Below are 19,413 nucleotides of genomic sequence, written 5' to 3'. Positions count from 1 at the left end.
AGTCTTATTTAGACATATACTTCATTATACCATGGCTGCCAGACAATGATTCCTCTGGATGGATCTGCACAGAGTAAACTGAAAATCTTCAAAGATGGGCAGTGGGTATAACTCAGTGGTAGAATGTTTGCCACGCAGGTGTGAAGCCCTGATTTTGATTCCTATCACCAGAGTGGGGGGAAATGTTGAAAATCTTCAAGGAGAGAATTCACAATTGTTGATAGATGAAATTAAGAACTTTTGTGATTCATGGGAAAAAGTCAAAATATGAACCTCAACAGGAGTTGAGAAGAAGCTGATTCCAAATCTCATAGATGACTTCAAGGGGTTCAAAACTTCAGTGGAGGCAAAAAAAAAAAAAAAGGTGTAGGGGACAAAAGCAAGAGCTACTAGAATTTGAGTGGAACCTAAAGATGTGACTTAACTGTTGTAATATCATGATAAAACTGTAATGAATGTGACATTGTTTCCTACAGATGAGCAAAGAAAGAATTTTCTTGAGATGATATCAACTCTGGTTAAGATGCTATAAACTTTGTTGAGATAACAACAAAAGATTTAGAATTTTATACAAATTTAGTTGATAAGTTAAGGGCAAGGTTTGAGAGGACTAACTCTACTATGTTATCAAACAGCATCATATGTTTCAGAGAAATCTTTTGTGAATGGGAAGAATCAACTGATATGGTAAGTTTCCCTGTGGTCTTATTTTAAGAAATTGCCACAGCCACCCTAGCCTTTAGCAACCGTGATCAGTCACAGGAGCTGTCAATGTCAACATCGAAAAAAATCCTTCACCGGAAAAAAAGTTAGGACTTGATGGCTCAAATAATCGTCAATACTTACCAACAATCTTTCTAAGATATGTCTGTATTCTTTCTGCTTAGTAAGATCAGGAATAAGTTAAGAATTCTGTTTACCAAAGATTCCAGCTAGTCAGTTTTATAGAGAAATGGTAATAAAAGGCACAAAGTTCATAAAGAAAGAAGTAAATATGACTTGATCTGTGGATGACCTATTTACAAAGAGAACCCTAAGACATCTATTTTAAAAATACTAGAATTAGTGATTTTACAAAGATCACAGGATACAAAGTCAATACATAAAAATTCAATTTTCCCCATATGCTAGAAAAGCAAAGGAAAAATGAAATTAATAAAGAGCACTAACAACAATATCAAACACGTGAAATACTCAAACTTATTCCTAACGTGCTCAATTTCAGAAACTACAAAAGAGAAACTAATAAAAATCTACATAGAGAGATATAATATGCTCTAGGTTTGCAAGATTCCACACTGTTAAAATTACAATTCTTTCCAAACTGACCTACACCAGTGAAAGCAAACCAAATAACAATCTCAGCAGGCTTTTTTCTTTTCTTTGTAGAAATTAACAAACTGACTCATATTTATATGGAAATAAAATAACCAAAGCAATCTAGTATAATCAAAAGAGGTCCCTGTAAAGCTTTACCTGCTCTATAAAGCTGCAAGAATGAACACAGTCTGATTTTGGTAAAAGAACAAATCAATCAGGGCTGGGGATGTGATTCGGTGGTAGAGTGCTTGCCTGGCATGTGTGAGGCACTGTTCAATTCTGCTCCACATTAAAAAAAAAATGAATAAATAAAGTAGAGGTACAACGTCCATCTACAACTAGAAAAAAATTTTAAATTAAACATTCAAATAAATTAGTAAATCAGAGTAGAGTCCAAAAGACTCACACACAAACCGATTTTCAAGTGCCAAAGTAATTCAGAAAAGCTACAGAAGAGCTATACACTGGAAGAACGTATTCACAAAATACATATTAGAAATGGGTCTTTCAGCTAGAATGTATTTTAAAAGGAAAAGTCTATAAACAACAAAAAGAAAAAACTAACTAAAAGGGGGGAGAAATTTTACAAAAATATGACTAGCCAAAATAACATATTAAGTGCTCAACATCATTAGTCATCGGAGACATGCAAATTAATGCTACAATGAAGTACCACTTCACACTCACCAGAACGACTAAAATCAAAGACTACTACCTCCACTAAATACTGAAGAAGATATGAAACAATGAACTTTGAGATTTCTGGTGGAGGTGTAGAATGGTGTGCAGAAAAAAGAAAACACTTAAGACTGCATACAGTTTTATTCATAAGTGCCCCAAACCCAGAGATAATCCAGTTTTTCTCCAACAGGAGAACAGATGAACAAATTTTGTGTATGCATCTAATGCAACCTTATTCTGCCATAAAAACAATGAACTAGAAATTAATGCAATGACATGGATGCATCTCAAAAATATTCTGCTTATCTAAGTACAAAGGCCAAAAAAAGTATGTGATTTCATTTACATGAAATTCAATAACAGACAAGACTTGTGACAACAAACAAAAAGTGGTTACCTGTGATGAATGAGCACTGACTAGAAGAGAATGCATGGGTACTGTGGGGATAATGGACACAGTCTACATCTAGATCTGTTATATGGATATAATTTTCTAAAACTCTGAACGGCCCAGTTAAGTTTTACATACTTCACTGTACTCAAATCTAACTTCATATAACATCAATATCATCAACACAATCCTGGGAACAATTAGGAAACAGGGAATCATGTTATTTTCAAAATTAGTAACTAATAAAACTCAAGCATTTATGCTGATATATACATATACATATACATATATATATATGCATGTACATGGATCATATATGTGGATTTATAATTCTGGGAAACTAGAAAGTAGATGAGTATTATAGGTAAAACTTAAGAAATGTTACAAGTAATAACGAAGGAGAAATAAAGAATTAGAATATTACCATATTGCAAAGCTTAACGAATTAGTAAACCCAAGCAATCATGATCCATAATAAAAATTTCTTAAAGAAATAGTCAAATTTTAAGTACCCCTATATGGAAGTAACAACTCAAAAACCTATGAAGCAATTTCTCCATTAAAAAACAGCACAGATATTGTGAATTGTGCTGCTATAAACACTGATGTGGCTATGTCCCTGTAGCATGCTGTTTTTAAGTCCTTTGGTTATAGACTGAGGAGTGGGATAGCTGGGTCAAATGGTGGTTCCACTCCCAGTTGCCCAAGGAATCTCCATACTGCTTTCCATATTGGCTGCACCAATTTGCAGTCACACCAGCAATGTATGAGTGTGCCTTTTCCCCCACATTCTTGCCAGCACTTATTATTTGTATTCCTAATAGCTGCCATTCTGAGTAGAGTGAGATGAAATCTTAGAGTAGTTTGGATTTGCATTTCTCTAATTGCTAGAGATGTTGAACATTTTTTCATATATTTGTTGACTGATTGTATAATTTTTTCTGAGAAGTGTCTGTTCAGTTCCTTAGCCCATTTATTGATGGGGTTATTTGGTTTTTTGGTGTTAAGATTTTTGAGTTCTTTATATATTGTAGAGATTAGTGTTGTATCTGACATGCGTGTGTTAAGAATTTGTTCCCAATTAGTAGGCTCTCTATTCACGTCACAGATTGTTTCTTTTGCTGACAAGCTTTTTAGTTTGAATCCATCTCATTTTAGATGCCCTTCAGTAAACGAATGGAAAAAAAAAATGTGGTATATACACACAATGGAATATTTCAGCATTAAAAGAGAATAAAATCATGGCATTTGCAGGTAAATGGATGAAGTTGGAGAATATAATGCTAAGTGAAATTTGCCAATCCCAAAAAAACCAAATGCCGAATCATTTCTCTGATTTAAGGATGCTGATTCATAATGTGCTGGAGCAGGGAGGTATTAAATGAACTCTAGGAGAAAAGGGGAGGGAAGGTAGGAAAAATGGTGGAATGTGATAGTCATCATTACCGTATCAATAATCATCATTATCGTATCATGTATGAAGATACAAAGGATGTGACTCCACTTTGTGTACAACAAGAGATATGAAAAATTGTGCTCCATATGTGTAATATGAATTGAAATGCATTCTTTTGTCATATATAACAAATTAAAATTTTTAAAATATAGATATTTTCTAATATTTTCAAGGAAACACTAAGATGCTACGTTTTTAATAACAACTGTTAAGTATTATCTGTATTACAGAGATGTGATACATCTTGGGACTGGCAACTGGGGTTTTCCTATCACCATGTGATAGGAATCACCTTTAAACTCCAAGTACCAATATAATGACTGCTAGCAATAAATGCAGCAGCTAGAAATGACCAAGAGTGCACCAGAAAGAGGAGATAAAACCAAGATGAACAAAATAACAATAAGAATTAATAATAATTAATATAAAATAACAAAAAATACAATTTGTTGCTAGACAAAAGTTAATATTTATTCTGGTGTTTACATATTTGCATTCCAGAGCAAGAACTTTCCAGGAAGGTACCTGTTTGTATACCTTCTCACCTCACCCCACTGCCAAAAGGCATCGCTGTCTCTTTTACCAATCTCAGCCGGGAATAAGGAAGTCTTGTGTTTTTCAGGATTGAATGGGATATTACAGAGAGGTAGACAATATGGTAGCAAAGGCATTTGCCAGAAGCAGACAGAACTGGAAACCTCTACCCTGAAATTAACTGGAAATGCTTACTTATATACTAGTAGAAGTACATGCTAATATGTATGTATTTGCCATACGGATTTCAATAAAAGTGTACCATTTCACATCACCAGGAGTAACAGGTAAATTATAACCAATATACAGGGGAAAACAATGCACATAAATATTTCATTTGGGAAATAAATCATACTATAAACATTGATGATTATATTACAAATACAGTTCTAATTTTGCAGCTGAGAAATTGCAAGTTTGCTTATTTGGTAAGTAATATTTAGAGACAAAAGTCCTCTTAAGAATTGAGTACCTCACCTAATCAGAACAGAGTCCCTGGTATAGCCACCATCATATTCTGTAGTTTCTTCTAGTGCTTGGAAATCTAGATTCTGCAAATTCAAGAAAATATGTCTTAATGTCTTCTACATTACACCATTAAAACAATACGTGATGCTTTAAAACAATTTTTGTGGGGGCAGACATTTGCTTTCTTACCCGGCTTCCACATATGAGCAATTCAATTTCTTCTGGTCTGAATAAATACTTTAAGGGAGATTCATTGGTCACCATATGAAAACCTCTGCGAAAAGCCTTGAACTGTTTTTCTACTGATTTGTTGAGAATGTAGTCAGAATAGAGATTGACAAATTCCTGCCGAAAACATTAACCACAAGAATGTCTTTAAAAAAAAACACCTAATTTGTGGGCAAATCATTCAAGAACACTTTTCAAAATTAAAATTTTATACAAAGGAAAATATCTTACAATTTCATAATTCTCTACAATAATCAATATTAAGCTGTAAAAAGTTCATGTGTATAAAATGGTTATATATGTTTCAATTTTCATAGTATTTTAAACAAGACTGAATATAAAAGCTGAGGCCTCAAATGGGCATGGTGGCACACACCTGTAAACCCAGTGGCTTGGAAGCTGAGGCAGAAGGATTGAGAGTTCAAAGCCAGCCTCAGCAAAAGCAAGGTGCTAAGCAACCCAGTTGAGACCCTGTCTCTAAATAAAATACAAAATAGGGCTGGGGTTGTGGCTCAGTGGTTGAGCGCCCCTAAAGTTCAATCCCTGGTATCAAAAAATAAAAAAGCTGAGGCCTTAATATAATGTTTTAGGTTCCCTTACATTTAAACCGTGTGTACATTTATAATAGTCAAAACTTTTAATAGAGTACAATGTACTAAATTTGAGCAAACCAGAAAGTCTCATGCTATCTACTACAGAATATTGGTAAGCTACCTACGCATCTAGTTCATAAAAAATCTGGTGTTTTGCTTGATGCCTAAGCTACTACACTGAATCATAAAAGGAACTTTATATCCTAACTTAATAAGTGTAATATTTTAATATAAGCACATGTCCTTATAGGTATCCTACAAATGTATATAATTTTCCTGCTACTTGTTTTCAGACAAATAAGTGTAATATTTTAATATAAGCACATGTCCTTATAGGCATACTACAAATGTATGTAATTTTCCTGCTACTTGTTTTCAGACAAATAAGTGTAATATTTTAATATAAGCACATGTCCTTATAGGTATATTACAAATGTATATAATTTTCCTGCTACTTGTTTTCAGACAAATACGTTTTGGTCAACAGAAATCCAAATCTGATGTAAAGAATGCTTTAGAAGTACAATTACATACCAAATGAGAAATACACATACACATTAAATGCAATTATCATTTTTTTGTGTGTGGTAAAAACTTTAATCACAAGGTCCTATCTGCTTCTTAAGTTTAAGGTAGAAAAACCCTGTTTCTTGTTTTATACTATAGCCACATTTAGGTACTCATTCTCTCCTACTAAATGTCCTCTTATTAAGGAATTTAGTACTCAACTGTGTGCTCACACACCAGATTAAATCCAAGTTTTTGAAAACTGTAGCTCTACCATTTGCATGAATTTGGGTACTTAATTTCTTTGTTCTTGGTTCCAACTCTATTATACTTCTTTAAAAATCACAAGCATACAGGTTTTGAAATTGTTATCAAAGAGACAAAAACAATGAATATATAAAAACATTCATTACCTTCCTGTTTTCATTTGTAATTGGAATTTTATCACCATTTTCTTTTAGATCATACATCATTGGGTTACCAAAAAGATCTGTCTGTGATATCTGGAAAGTGATCATCATATCATCTTCCACATTTCCTTCATATTCTAGTAAGTCTTTTAAACTCTGATATAGAACCTAATAATGAGAAATGGAAAAATTAACTTCAAAATACAAAAAATTATTTGTATATAACTGATAGATACACACATTTAGTTGTAGATGGATACAATACCTTTATTTTATTTGTTTATTTTATAATGTGGTGCCAGGGAATGAACCCAGTGCCTCACGCATGCTAGGCAAGCCATCTACTACTAAGCCACAACCCCAGCTCCTGCATGTAACTCTTTTTAGAAAAATAAAAACAAAAAATACAAATTGTGTCAGAGAGAACTGGACCATAAACGATATCCATTCTTCCTGTCCCCTAAATAGTTCATAATCTAGAAAGACTGTCAGTCATTGATGATGTTCCATTCTTTGCTAAGAAACCTCACACTACCAATTCAGCAACAGATTTCACATTGTGCTCTATGACAATATCCACAGTGTCAAGTATGGAGGACAGAGCAGAAGGAGAGAAACAGACACACAAACTTGAACACACCAAGTCCCTAAGCCAGTGCAACTGTGATTTCACCTGGCAGATTTATATGATCACATTAAAAAAATAAATGTTTACAGACTCTTCCTTATGGAATTAGTCTAAAAAAAGAAAAAAAAAAAAAAAAACCTGCCTGTAATCAGTAACATATAGAAATTTCCCTCTTTGACTTAAGATAACTTTATCTTACTAGGTAAAAATATTGAAAACCTTTAGTAACATTTTATGTAAATTAAACTGCTTTTACATTTAAATAAAACCTAAGAAATTAAATATAAAATGACAAAGAACTTACTGGGTGAGAGTCTCCCAAGTCACGAAAAGTTCCTTTCTTCCCCATTAGCTTCCTGTAGACAACCATGGGAAAATGGACATCCAAGATACAGTTGTTGTAAATAGCCAGACCCAGTACAATGCCAATCAGAGTAAACTGACCCTCAGTTTCAAAAGAGGATGGATTAAACCAAAATAATTTTGTAGATTCATCATACGTGAACATACCTACAATAAATAATTTTAAAAAATACATTACTTTTTATTTTATGAAAGATTGGTGAAGAACAATAGCATAAATGTAAAACTGAAATCATTACACATAAAAAACTCACATCTGAACATGAGAAACTAATGCCCAAATATAATTGGTTGATATAAATGTGGCAAATGCTGGCATGTTAATTTTAACAAGTAAAGAAACAAGGTAATATGAAATGGTAGCATTTCTAGAAAGCGTAGAGTATTTCATTAAATCCAAGTTTTATAATCTATTAAAACATTCAAAGGGTGAATTTACATTGAATTTATTCAATCACTGAAAATTAAGTGCAAAAGCAAAGTCATATGACCCCAAAACATGTGAGATTTCCTTAAAAGCTTATATGTAAAAGCCATTTAATACACATATTAAATGAACTAATATATAACAAAAGTAGTTTTGTAATCTTTCAATTTCATGTGGTGGTTATTTAAAAAAAATCAACTTAGAGAACTTTTTAGCATCATTCCTTAGAAAACAGAACTCTTTCATTTTTAGTACATGAAAAAGCATTACTAGGGAATGAAAATAACTGGTTTTATTATTTCTTTTTATTTTACTAAATGTTTTTCAATTACTACTGTGAAACTAAATAAAAATATTTTTAAAATTAGATCTGAAAAAAATCTGTAATTTCCAACAGAACAGAATTCAGAAATAACATAGCATAAAAATGTATTTTTAAATCAATAATAATAATTTCAAAAGCTTTTAAAAAGTCATTCATTTTTACTTTAAGTTAAAAATAACAGGGATTTTAAAATGCCTCTTTGACCACTAAAAGCATACATTAAACACAGGTTATTTTTCTAAATTCAATTCATGGAATAATGTTTTGTAAATTATCCAATTCATACTTAAGTTTCACAATTTAGATCCTTTTTTTAAAAAAAAAAAAAAAAGAGAGGGCGAGAGAGTGAGAGAGCAAGAGAGAGAGAGAGAGAGAGAGAGAGAGAGAGAGAGAATTTTTTAATATTTATTTTAGTTTTCGGTGGACACAACATCTTTATTTTATTTTTTATGTGGTGCTGAGGATCGAACCCGCACATGCCAGGAGAGCGTGCTACCGCTGGAGCCACATCCCCAGCTCACAATTTAGATCTTAAAAAATGTTTTATTTATAGGACAAGTTATAGTATATATGGAAGTGCTAAAAATTTCAGGTGGCAAATAGTAAATGTGGTAAAATGTCACAAATGCATGTCCTTAGGCTTAAGAATAAGGAACTAGAAATTAACCAGAGCACAGATTCTCCATATACAAAAAAATAGCAATTATGAAATCAAAACACTGTGGCTAGAAGAAAAGTCCCATAAAGGATGCCTCTTGTAAGATATTCTTTAAGATTCCTACTGCCATCACTTCATTATCTTATCACCTGGAACAGCTTAATGTATTTTTTCTCTTAAAAGTTATTTTTGCATATAATCCAAATACATTTTAATCTAATGTTTAACATTTCCAGATACATCAGAAGCTACATAGTGAAGGGTCTGCCAAATTTATGAAGCCTACAAACCAATTCCTTATGAAGTTCATAAATTAATTTCCTTTCTCAAAAAGGATATAGTTTTGTGTGTCTCTGGTTTACTGTGAAGAAATTACATACAAAGAGCCTAGACTTCTGATTAATAACAAAATATTGGCTAGACTATTATAGATAAATCTTATCCTAACTGTATTTGTCATCTTATCCTAACTGTACTTGTCATGAACCTAAAATGTTTGCTTCTATTTATACACACACAAATGAATGGCTAAGAACAATAACATTAATTCATCATCAATTCAATTTACCTACAGTACTAAGAATCCATAGGCTTTAACAGTTTAACTCAAAGATTAAGGGAAATGATGTGCATGATTCTATGCCATGTTCCTCACAATTCTAATGGTATCTTTAGTTGAAACTTTTTCCTATAATTTTATTAAATTTTTAATGCAAGCAAGCCCAATAACTAAGTGGTTACATTGTAGAAATTGAACAAGTGCAGAATGATTCCGTTAAGCAGACCATGCAATAGGCAGTCTTTTCCCTGTTCTGCTTTGCCTACTTTTCACAACAAAGAAAGATACAATCAGATTCATATCCTTCACTTTCCAGACCAACATATGTAATAAGTATTTCACAAACAGCATTCAAACAATAATTCTTTTGACTGGCAAGTACTATTAGATATGAGGTAAGAAAAGGGTTCTGGAGTGGTTTGGAGGAATTGCTACTATACAAAAACCTAAGAAAAAATGTTTTCCTCAGGCCTTGCTCATGTTAGGTAGATGCTCAACCACGGAGTCATATCCCAGCCCATATTTTTCTGGATATTTTCATATCCAGAAAAATCTTAGAGCAAAAAAAATCTAATTTAATTAATTTGATATTACTAGTTTCTGAACTTTGAGTATGATATACTTGTGAGACATTCTCTTGACATTCTTCAAATGACTTCTCTCATTAACACCACGAGTTTGGGACCATTTCAGACTATACAAAGAAACTCCTTCAATTTTTCCAAATTACAACATTCTTAGATGTTTCCAATCAAATTTACTAAAAAGATAATTACCTTTATTAAAACATTTGGCTATATCTTTTTATTTTATTGGTACTGGGAATTGAACACATGGGTGCTGAACAACACTGCCCCCTACCCCCAGTGTTTTTGATGGTGCTGGGGATTGAACCAAGGGCCTTGTGTATGTGAGGCAAGCAATGAACCAACTGAGCTATGTCCCCAGCCCCCTGGTTACATAATCTTAAATAAGAACTTGAATGAATGATGCAAATCTGTTCCTAAAGCACAGATTTACACAATGCAGTCAGTTATCTGTGATTATAGGTCCTCCATACCAAAAATCATCCTTCATTTCTGCTTTTCAGAGCTGAGAATATTTGTAAAGGTAAATTCTTAATTCAAAAATATATGATGTATATTATTCATATCATCAAAATATTTACCAATATCTGGATTGAAGATTTCCTCCACAACCAGCTGAAAAAATTCTTTGGAAACACCACCCTCATCAACTCCTTGTTCTCCTTCAAATTCCACATACAACTGTTTCTTCAAGTCTGCAGGATTTTCCATAGCAATCATCTCTAGCTAGTTTTTGAAAAGATAAATGTAAAAGATGATTGTCAGCTATCAGGATACAAGCAAAATAAAAATAAGTAGAAGCAACACAAAAACAAATAATAAAGAAAAAATTTTCTCTTTTTTTCCTTTCAAATGTAAACAGGAATCAAACGGACCCCAAAAAAAAAAAAAAAGTCAAAGACAGATTAAGTCTCAAAGAAAATGGAAAAGTGGAATAGAAAAAAAAACCCAGCATAATATTTAGGATTACTTTCTAATTTTACTGATGTTTTATAAAAATAATACATAGTAGAAAGTTAGAATTAGATTTTCTGTTACTTGTTTTTAACAAATTTGTGCCTCAAAAGACATAGAAGTTAAGAGAGATTAATGCTTATGTGACTGCTCTAAATCGTTTGGCAAAAACAATGGAGCAAAGAAGCAGAACTTCAAAATTATTTACTAACAGTCCTTCATGTTTACTAGAATAAAAACTCAAGAATTAAGTCTCACTGCCCATTAAGTCATAAGTAAAATAATTTCAACTAAGAAAAATAAATTGGCTAAACAGAAAAACAGTTTATGGTCTCTCACAATGGAACTCAGTATAAATTAATCTTTTAAAATGTATTGAAATGAGTGCAGGTAAAACATACACTTGTAATTAACAAATCCTAGTATCTAGCATTTCTTCAACTATAGATCTTTTACTAAACACTTTTTCTATCTACAGAATAATGTACATATTGATTATTCAGTCACTGTGAGATTAATCACCAAATCAACACTAGATTCTAATGTAAAATGTTTATATATAATTTGTTCTATGCCAAAAATTTACATAGAACATGTCTGATTAATTATCCATCTTATTTGCTGAATTGCTTCCAAACATCTAATGGTAATAAAAAAATTTTCTTTTTCACTCAGCTGGGATCGGTGGTGCACACCTGTAATCTCAGTGGATCTGGAGGCAGAAGCACCAAAGCCAGCCTCAGCAATGGCCAGGCACTGAGCAAGTCAGTGAAACTGTATTTGTAAAGAAAAATACAAAATACGGCTGGGGGTGTGGCTCAGTGGTTGAGTGCCCCCTTCAATCCCCGATACCCCCCCCCCCAAAAAAAAATTGTTTTTTACTCCTCAAGATCTAAATTTGCCAAAACAATATTTAAGAATGTTTAAATTATTCTAATTATTCCAAATGGAATTTTAGAAAATGTTTTTAAACAATGCAACTATCACTGGAATAAGTATCTTATATTCCTAAAGTAATGACTTAGGTAGCAATATTTGGACATTCTTGTTTGTTTACAGCAATTTTTTAAAAATCTCAATTCATGATGGCTCTAGCTCCATGTTTTTCAAAATGCCAACTGCAACTCATTAGTGGGTAGTCAAATCCATTTAGTGGTTTACAGCCAGCAAAGGGGAAAAAATAAGAATGCACTACACATAGTAACAGAACCTATTTTTCATGAAACTTTTTTGTTTCAATTAGATGTATATAGATGGATACCCACTGTGTACTGGGAAGCTAAATAAACTATTTCTTATTAAGGAATATAATTTTTTAAAAAAGATAGTTTGAAAAAACTGACTGAAATTTTTTTCCTGAACAGCTTAAACTCCGAGGTTTTATAATTCTGTGAATTTAGTCTAAAGCTTTGAAGAATGTTCAAAAGCAATCTCAAAAATTAAAAAAAAAAAATCAGGGATTTATTTTTGAGACAGCATTTCATTGTGGAAATAATAAAACTCAGAATACTTTATACTAGCCCTGTCACTTACTTTTTAAAAATATTTATTTTTTAGTTATAGGTGGACACAATGTGTTTAATTTACTTTATGTGGTGCTGAGGATGGAACCCAGTGCCTCACGAATGCTAGGTGAATGCTCTATCTCTAAGCCACAACCCCAGCCACTTAATAAAATATTTAACTTTTAAATTTAGCAAGTGACTCAAGCCTCGGTTTCTTTATCCACAAAGGAAAAAAAAAAAGCAATACTTTTCATACTACAAGGTCATGAAGGCTTAAAAGAATACATGAGAGAGTTCTACAGAGCAGCAATATTATTAAGACGTTAACACATCAGATTGTTATCTTTTAAAACTTTGTTCTCCAAACAAAAGATTCAAATATTTATGTCCTCAAAGGAACTGCAGAAAGACTAGTTTCAAAAATCTAGACTCGAATAAATATAGACTTGAAAATAAACGAGGGGGGGGGGAGGACGGAATTCCAGTTGATATCCAGCCTCAATCTATAGACTATATAGGATTCTGAGGTCTAAATTTACAATTAGTATGTATTTAATATCCCACATTGCAATGTAACCCATTCCTAGTTTTATTCTCCCAGATCTCAAATGGCTAGGTGTTAATGGATGTAAGTATATTTTTCTATTTGTTTTTCTATCACAAAGGCAAACATGCTATACATCTAATATAATGAATTCCAAAGTGGAAAAAAAAAATCTGATATTCAGACCATATCCTAGAGTTTTTCCCATTAATACTCATAAATGAGCACTGACTACTTATCAACATAAAACCTTTTAAAGAATTTGGTGGAGAGTTTCTATAGGATTCAGAGGTTCTATATTTGAGTCTTAACTCCACCTAAGAAATGTCATATGTCAAATGAGACAAAATTTGTCCTCATTCTTTAAAAAATATATATCTGTCAAGTTCCACCAATCTTCACTGTATACCTTGGGTGTCAAAAGAACTTAATGCAGTATTTGTTATGGTAAATGAAAACATGTAACCTCACCTCTTTGATTTAGTTTCAATCTATAAAATAAGCAAAATAACATATTGAAAGTTAATATATATGAATGCTTGGATGAATTCCCTGCATAATATCAGTGCTTATAAAAGTATGTTGTTGCTATTATTACTATTCTATTGGTTCTAAAACTTTTTCCAGGTTTATGTGAAACTCCAGCCATTATGTCATTTTCAAACTATCCCAGGAATAACTGCAACAACAACATATACAACTTAAAAGCACTTTACACATTGCAACCATTTAATCTTCACAACAACTTCATCAGGTAGGTAATATTATTTAACTTCAATTACAGATGGTTAACTTAATGAAAGGTTAAAAACTTGATCAAGACAAGTTAGTCATAAAGAAAGAGATTCTAATCCAGCAACAAGCTCTGAATCATTGTGCTTCACAGCCTCTCTATAATGTGTCTTTTATTTTCTGGCTTTCCATATTTTCTATTGTTTTACAATGAATGCTTTAAAAAATAGTTGTCAACTAAATTTCTCAGATGTAAATTTCCAATTATCAATTTTAGAGTATCATTCTCAGATATATAAGTCATTTTGTAAAATATTTTATCATTTAAAGTTGCATGGGTAGCCTTTTTTTAAAAAATTAACTTTAAATTATAGTACAGATAAAGAAAGTAAAATTTCACAATAATGATTTTGACAATGGTCATTGTTACACAGAGGCTGCATTTATTCTTCCTCTTTCATAAAAATAACAACCTTGAATACTTTTGTTTAGTTAATGAGAGAATTATGTAAGAACCGCAGTAGAGGATATATTTTATACTTAAATATAATAGAGACCATGGGGACGGGTGATAAACAAAAACAGACTGGGTATAACGAACAACATGAACCTCTTTCTTATATAACTTCCTCTTCTTAACAAGACTTTTTATTTCACCAATTGTTGATACTTTCTAAACATTTAATTAGGCATGATGACTAAATTCTAGGGGTCATTTTAAAAAAACTGATCCAACATGAAAGCATTCCCAAAACACCTAGGTATGTTGACATTTCAATATAAAAATATTGTATTACCAGATTTATAATAATCAAAAGGAAAGCCCTTTACTTAAAAACTTTAATAGCCTGGGCTATTAAATAAAATCCAACCTTATCCATAACTGAAAAATGATTCCTTAATGGTATGAATATTTAAGGAGTAATGCTCACATAAACTCAGCCTAATATTTAATAATACTTACATTCTCTAAGGAATCTAGCTTATACTATTTCTGCCCATTAGTTTCTATGGACAGAAGTCTGGTGGTGAATAACCTTATACTATTGATTAGAAAGCAATTCTCAGATTATTCAGATATATTTAATTTTTTTCACGTTCTCTATAAGCAAATGAAGAACAGCTTATTATCACTTAAATAGAAAATTGAAAAGTTAGTGTAAAAGCCACATCACATAATTACATTTGTCCATGAGACCTGGATTTCTGAGTCTACTTCTAATTCTGCCATTCATTTCTGTAGGTAAAAATGTCTCTAGATTTCATTTTCTTCTCTCGTAATACTAAGGAATTTGTCAAGTTTCACTCTTTTAAACTATTACATGATGCTGACTACTTCGTTCTTTCATTAAGAAATTAGTTAGAGGATATAAACCAAGCATAAAATTCTTCATTTCAGTTAGAACAAATCCTAAGAAACAACAAAAAAAAGGGAGGAAGAAAATAAAGACTGCCATCTGCTTAGTGTGAGCATTCAAGAGCCCCTTAGAAGTCTCAGTGGGCTCTACTTCCTTGTGTCTATTTCTTATCAGCGTGCCCAACACAGAGGATTAGTGAAATGAAATGGTTTTATGGACAAGTAAAAATCAAGTAGAGGTATCATCTAAGTGAATCCCAATTTATAATAAGTCAAATCATATTGAGTTTGATAAAATAAGCAGAACTCACTAAAATACACATATATTTGTTAGTGCAACTACAAAGCTAATAGTTATTTTGACGCTTGCTTAGGAGAAGGCTTTAAAAACTGAAATGGCTATTTCCTCAAAATCCTTAAAGATAAATTTAAAACACAGAGTTAAGTGAGTATCAAGGACCTAAACTTTTACTGGATCTTAGCATTACTCTAAAAGGGAAAAAGGGGCTGGGAATAAGGAAGAAAATAAGGCTGGATAGATATTTGAGCAGAAGACAAGTAGGGGAGACAGATAATTTTGTTTAACCCTCAATGGACTCTTAAAAGACAGTAAATCATTGCTTTTTTCAGGTCAGGCATAACTTTTGCTGAAATCAGCTGAAGGGACATGTCACATATAGTGTGTAGTTTCAGCATTTCAATCTCTGCTCCAACAACGAATATGCATATAAACCTCAAAGTGCTTTTCATAAGATTTCATTTTCATTCTTACAAAATGTCCTACCCACCCTGTTGAACTACGCAAAATAAGTTGCTGGCTGCTTGATGATTAGTTACTAAATGTATTAATTATTAATGTTGCTCAAAGCTACATAAATAAGAGGCAAAAAGCAAGCAATAATAATCTCTTCAGGCAGATAAAGCCCCTTTCTGTCTCCACCAAAAAGCTGTTTTGACTTTCTTGAGAATGTAGAATCTTTCTTCAACACTATAAACATTTGACATTATTAAAAACCAGTAACAGAAAAGAGGCACAAGCTCTGAAGTTCATTAAGGTTGAATTCTGAGATGCTGTAACAAAATTTTCCACTGGTTGAAAGTTTCATGAATCCTCAGAGTTAGACAAATCTATTCTAAAAATAAAATACATTTTAACTACTTATCACTGTATCGTAGTTGTTTATACTATGGTTTCTTATTCTGTTAGTACAGAAGGTTGACTAATTTTAGCTGACATTAAATTTTACTTCAAGTTAATGAAAAAACTATCAACAACAAGGATACCAAATGCTATGAATACAATAAAAGCATACTAAAGCAAACTAACAAATGTAATTTTGTAAAATGTGACTGGCAATTGATTTCTGTCTTCTGGCGAAACCAACATTCTTAAAGTAGTGACACTAAAATTCTTATTCTGTGGAGGAAAAGTAGTAGTAACTAGAGGCAATCCCATCTGAAAAAAAAACAGAATTAGAAGATGGGTACCCAAGCTCCCAGTATTTTCCCAGCTTAATCTCTCTGAATTTGGCTGATGATACAGGTACAATCAATAAATTCTTAGAATAGCTGCTCTTTTCCAAGATTATTTCAAGCCCCAAAGTTGTCCCTATAAATATTTAAGGGAGAAAAACTACCACAACCACAGTGTCATACAGGGACATTTTGAATGGCTTAATAGAACTCCAATACACACCAACTTGCCCTGGTCATTTTATCAAACTTACCATAATACAATGATGCACATCTAAATTATACATGATGGAATTTTGGGGGCACCACTTACAACTTTATGGTATAAATTTACTGTACTACGTCTCCCAGTTAAGAATTCATATTCATACTTAATATTGATATCTCCACATTTTCCTTGTTCCTATGTCTCAGTCTTTCCCTAATAATCTCTTCTCTTTTAAATGAAGAAACTCTAGGGATTAGTTTTCAAGATTTAGAAAATCCATTCTTTTTCAAATAGAGAGTACTCATTAGGTAAGACAATAAAATGTAGATACACTTATAAACTTGGTCAGGAATAACAAAAATACTTAAAACTTAAAATCAGAAATATCAATGTCTATATGATACTAAATGAATTCACTGAACTGCATTACAATATCCCATTAGGTTTCTTATTTAGTGCTGATTTTAAACAGCAAACTTACCCGAACAAGTGCATCATCTATGATATGGTCACGTCTGACTTTCAGTCTCAAATATGGATTCAACTGCTGTCCTTGAACTAGGCTGTAGAGAACAGTGATTCTTCGTTCACTGTACATGCGAATTCTATTGTCATAATATAATCCCAAATTCTTTGTGACAGCATTCAATATAAAGGGACATGTCATAAAAGAGAACTTGTTCTCTGTTTCTACTTTGAAAAAAGTATAATCTTTATCCATTTCCAGAACATCATTCAGTGGTTCATTAATGAACTCTTCAAAAGAGATAAGTGGTTTTCGACAATCCAGAGTTTTAACACCAAGTTCAGTTTCCAATGGGTCCACTCGAGGACCTTTCTTGTTTCTTCTTTCCTCTCCCAAAAGCTCCTGAAGTGTCAATTCACTAGACTCAGGGATGGGCTCTTCATCATCTTCTTCATTATGATTTGTGTCCACTTCTCCTCCCACTACATTTGCATAGTAAACCATTTTCAAGCATTTTGAAGCAGCAACAATGGCATCATCATCATTCACTAGATTTCGACTGTTAAATTCATTGCTTATGACTTTGTAAGTAATAAGTTGCTGAAATGTTTCCATCATTCTCCGAATCTGATCTGCACTGTATTTAGACCATAGTCTAATCAGTTTCCCTTGGGCTGCAAGGGGTAGCTTGCTCATTGCTTTGCAAAATAATGGCAATGCCATTTCCAGATACTCAGGACTGTGGAGATTTCTATTCTCCATTACAATAATGAACAAATTCAGATAATTAGGATCTCGGGAGTACACATTATGATATGTCAAGTCACATTCTACATTAGGTGACAAATACACAAGTGCATTGAGAAAGGCAGTTTCTATTTTTTCATTAGAGAGCAATCTGGTATAGACTCTTCGAATAGCATCAATATCCACAGACACATCATCCGGGCCTAATTTTTGTAAATTATTGTCTCCCTGTGAGCTATCGCCTATTCTTGAGGATGATGCTTCTGAATCTTCTTCCATAGCAGCAGCAGAGCATGCAGCTTTTTCTTTTTCATCTTCATCTTTGTCTTCATCCTTTCCTTGAAGAGATTTCAGTTCTTCCTTGGTGTGCTGTTTCATTTTCCGAAAGCTCTGTACCAATGCCTCAGCACTAGAGAAAACTCTTCCAATGACACGGATTAAAGGGGAATAATCCTCTCTCTCTCTACATAATTCAAGAATTTCATACACTATTTCTTCAGTTAGGTAAGTCACATCTAGAAAGTTAGAAGAAAAAAGAGAATATTTAATTTCAAAATATGCACTTTATTGTAATAAGTTCTCATGAACTTAGTTATGAAATGTTTTATTGTAGAAAACAACACAACTCCATTTCACTAATTAATTTAAACTTGTTTCAAATGAGTTATTGAAAATTTTGGAAGCATTCTCTAACACATGCCTTAAACAAAAAGATTTCTCTTTTTGTTTGTCAAATATTTTGGACTCAGTCTCATTTATGAGTTAGATTTTTTAAAAAAGTATCTAATACACAGATTCAGCAATCAATAGCTTAAACTGTAAATATGAACTAACATATCCTGTGCTGTTTCATGACAATACCCTATTACAACCTCACTACAGGGCAGAAAAACATTTTTCTGAAAGGTTTTCTTCAGCCTAATCTTCTGGAAACACCTCTTTTCCTACTTCTGTATGTATTAAAACCAAACTGGTTCATTTGAGGCATTTCTAGTTTGTTTTAGGGTGGCATTCTGTGATTGAGAATATACCATTTCTCATAAACTCTGATGTTAAAACTGTACCCTTATACACAGACAGTACAACATGTGTTTAAAAAACAAACAAACAAAAAAAACTTTGATATGATTTCTAACTCTGCCTTAAAATATTTGCTCCATAGTAAAAGACGCTATGAAATGCAAGTCATCACTGAAAGAATAAATGGCTTCCAAAAGTTAAAACACAAAAATACCAAATTTTATCATACCAAAAAACTAATCTGTGGCCCAGTTAAAAATGTCTACACCTAC

The 19,413-nt window shown here is 32.3% G+C and overlaps 1 protein-coding gene across 4 annotated transcripts in view; it reads right to left on the bottom strand.

Annotated features, from left to right (window-relative positions):
- Positions 1 to 19,413, bottom strand: part of Ube3a (ubiquitin protein ligase E3A) — a 100,652-nt gene that overhangs the window by 15,998 nt on the left and 65,241 nt on the right. For all 4 annotated transcript variants that reach the window (XM_071608572.1, XM_071608573.1, XM_027924249.3 and 1 more), the window contains 6 exons: positions 17,390 to 18,636; positions 10,717 to 10,861; positions 7,521 to 7,726; positions 6,592 to 6,756; positions 5,040 to 5,195; positions 4,860 to 4,933 (listed from right to left, as the gene is read on the bottom strand). In XM_071608572.1, the coding sequence (XP_071464673.1) occupies positions 4,860 to 4,933; positions 5,040 to 5,195; positions 6,592 to 6,756; positions 7,521 to 7,726; positions 10,717 to 10,861; positions 17,390 to 18,636 (1,993 nt within the window). The remainder of the gene's footprint in view (positions 1 to 4,859; positions 4,934 to 5,039; positions 5,196 to 6,591; positions 6,757 to 7,520; positions 7,727 to 10,716; positions 10,862 to 17,389; positions 18,637 to 19,413) is intronic.

Source organism: Marmota flaviventris, chromosome 2 (genome assembly GCF_047511675.1).
Source record: "Marmota flaviventris isolate mMarFla1 chromosome 2, mMarFla1.hap1, whole genome shotgun sequence".
Lineage (NCBI taxonomy): Eukaryota > Metazoa > Chordata > Mammalia > Rodentia > Sciuridae > Marmota > Marmota flaviventris.
The sequence above is the reverse complement of the archived record's forward strand: the minus strand, read 5'-3'. Positions and strand labels throughout refer to the sequence as shown.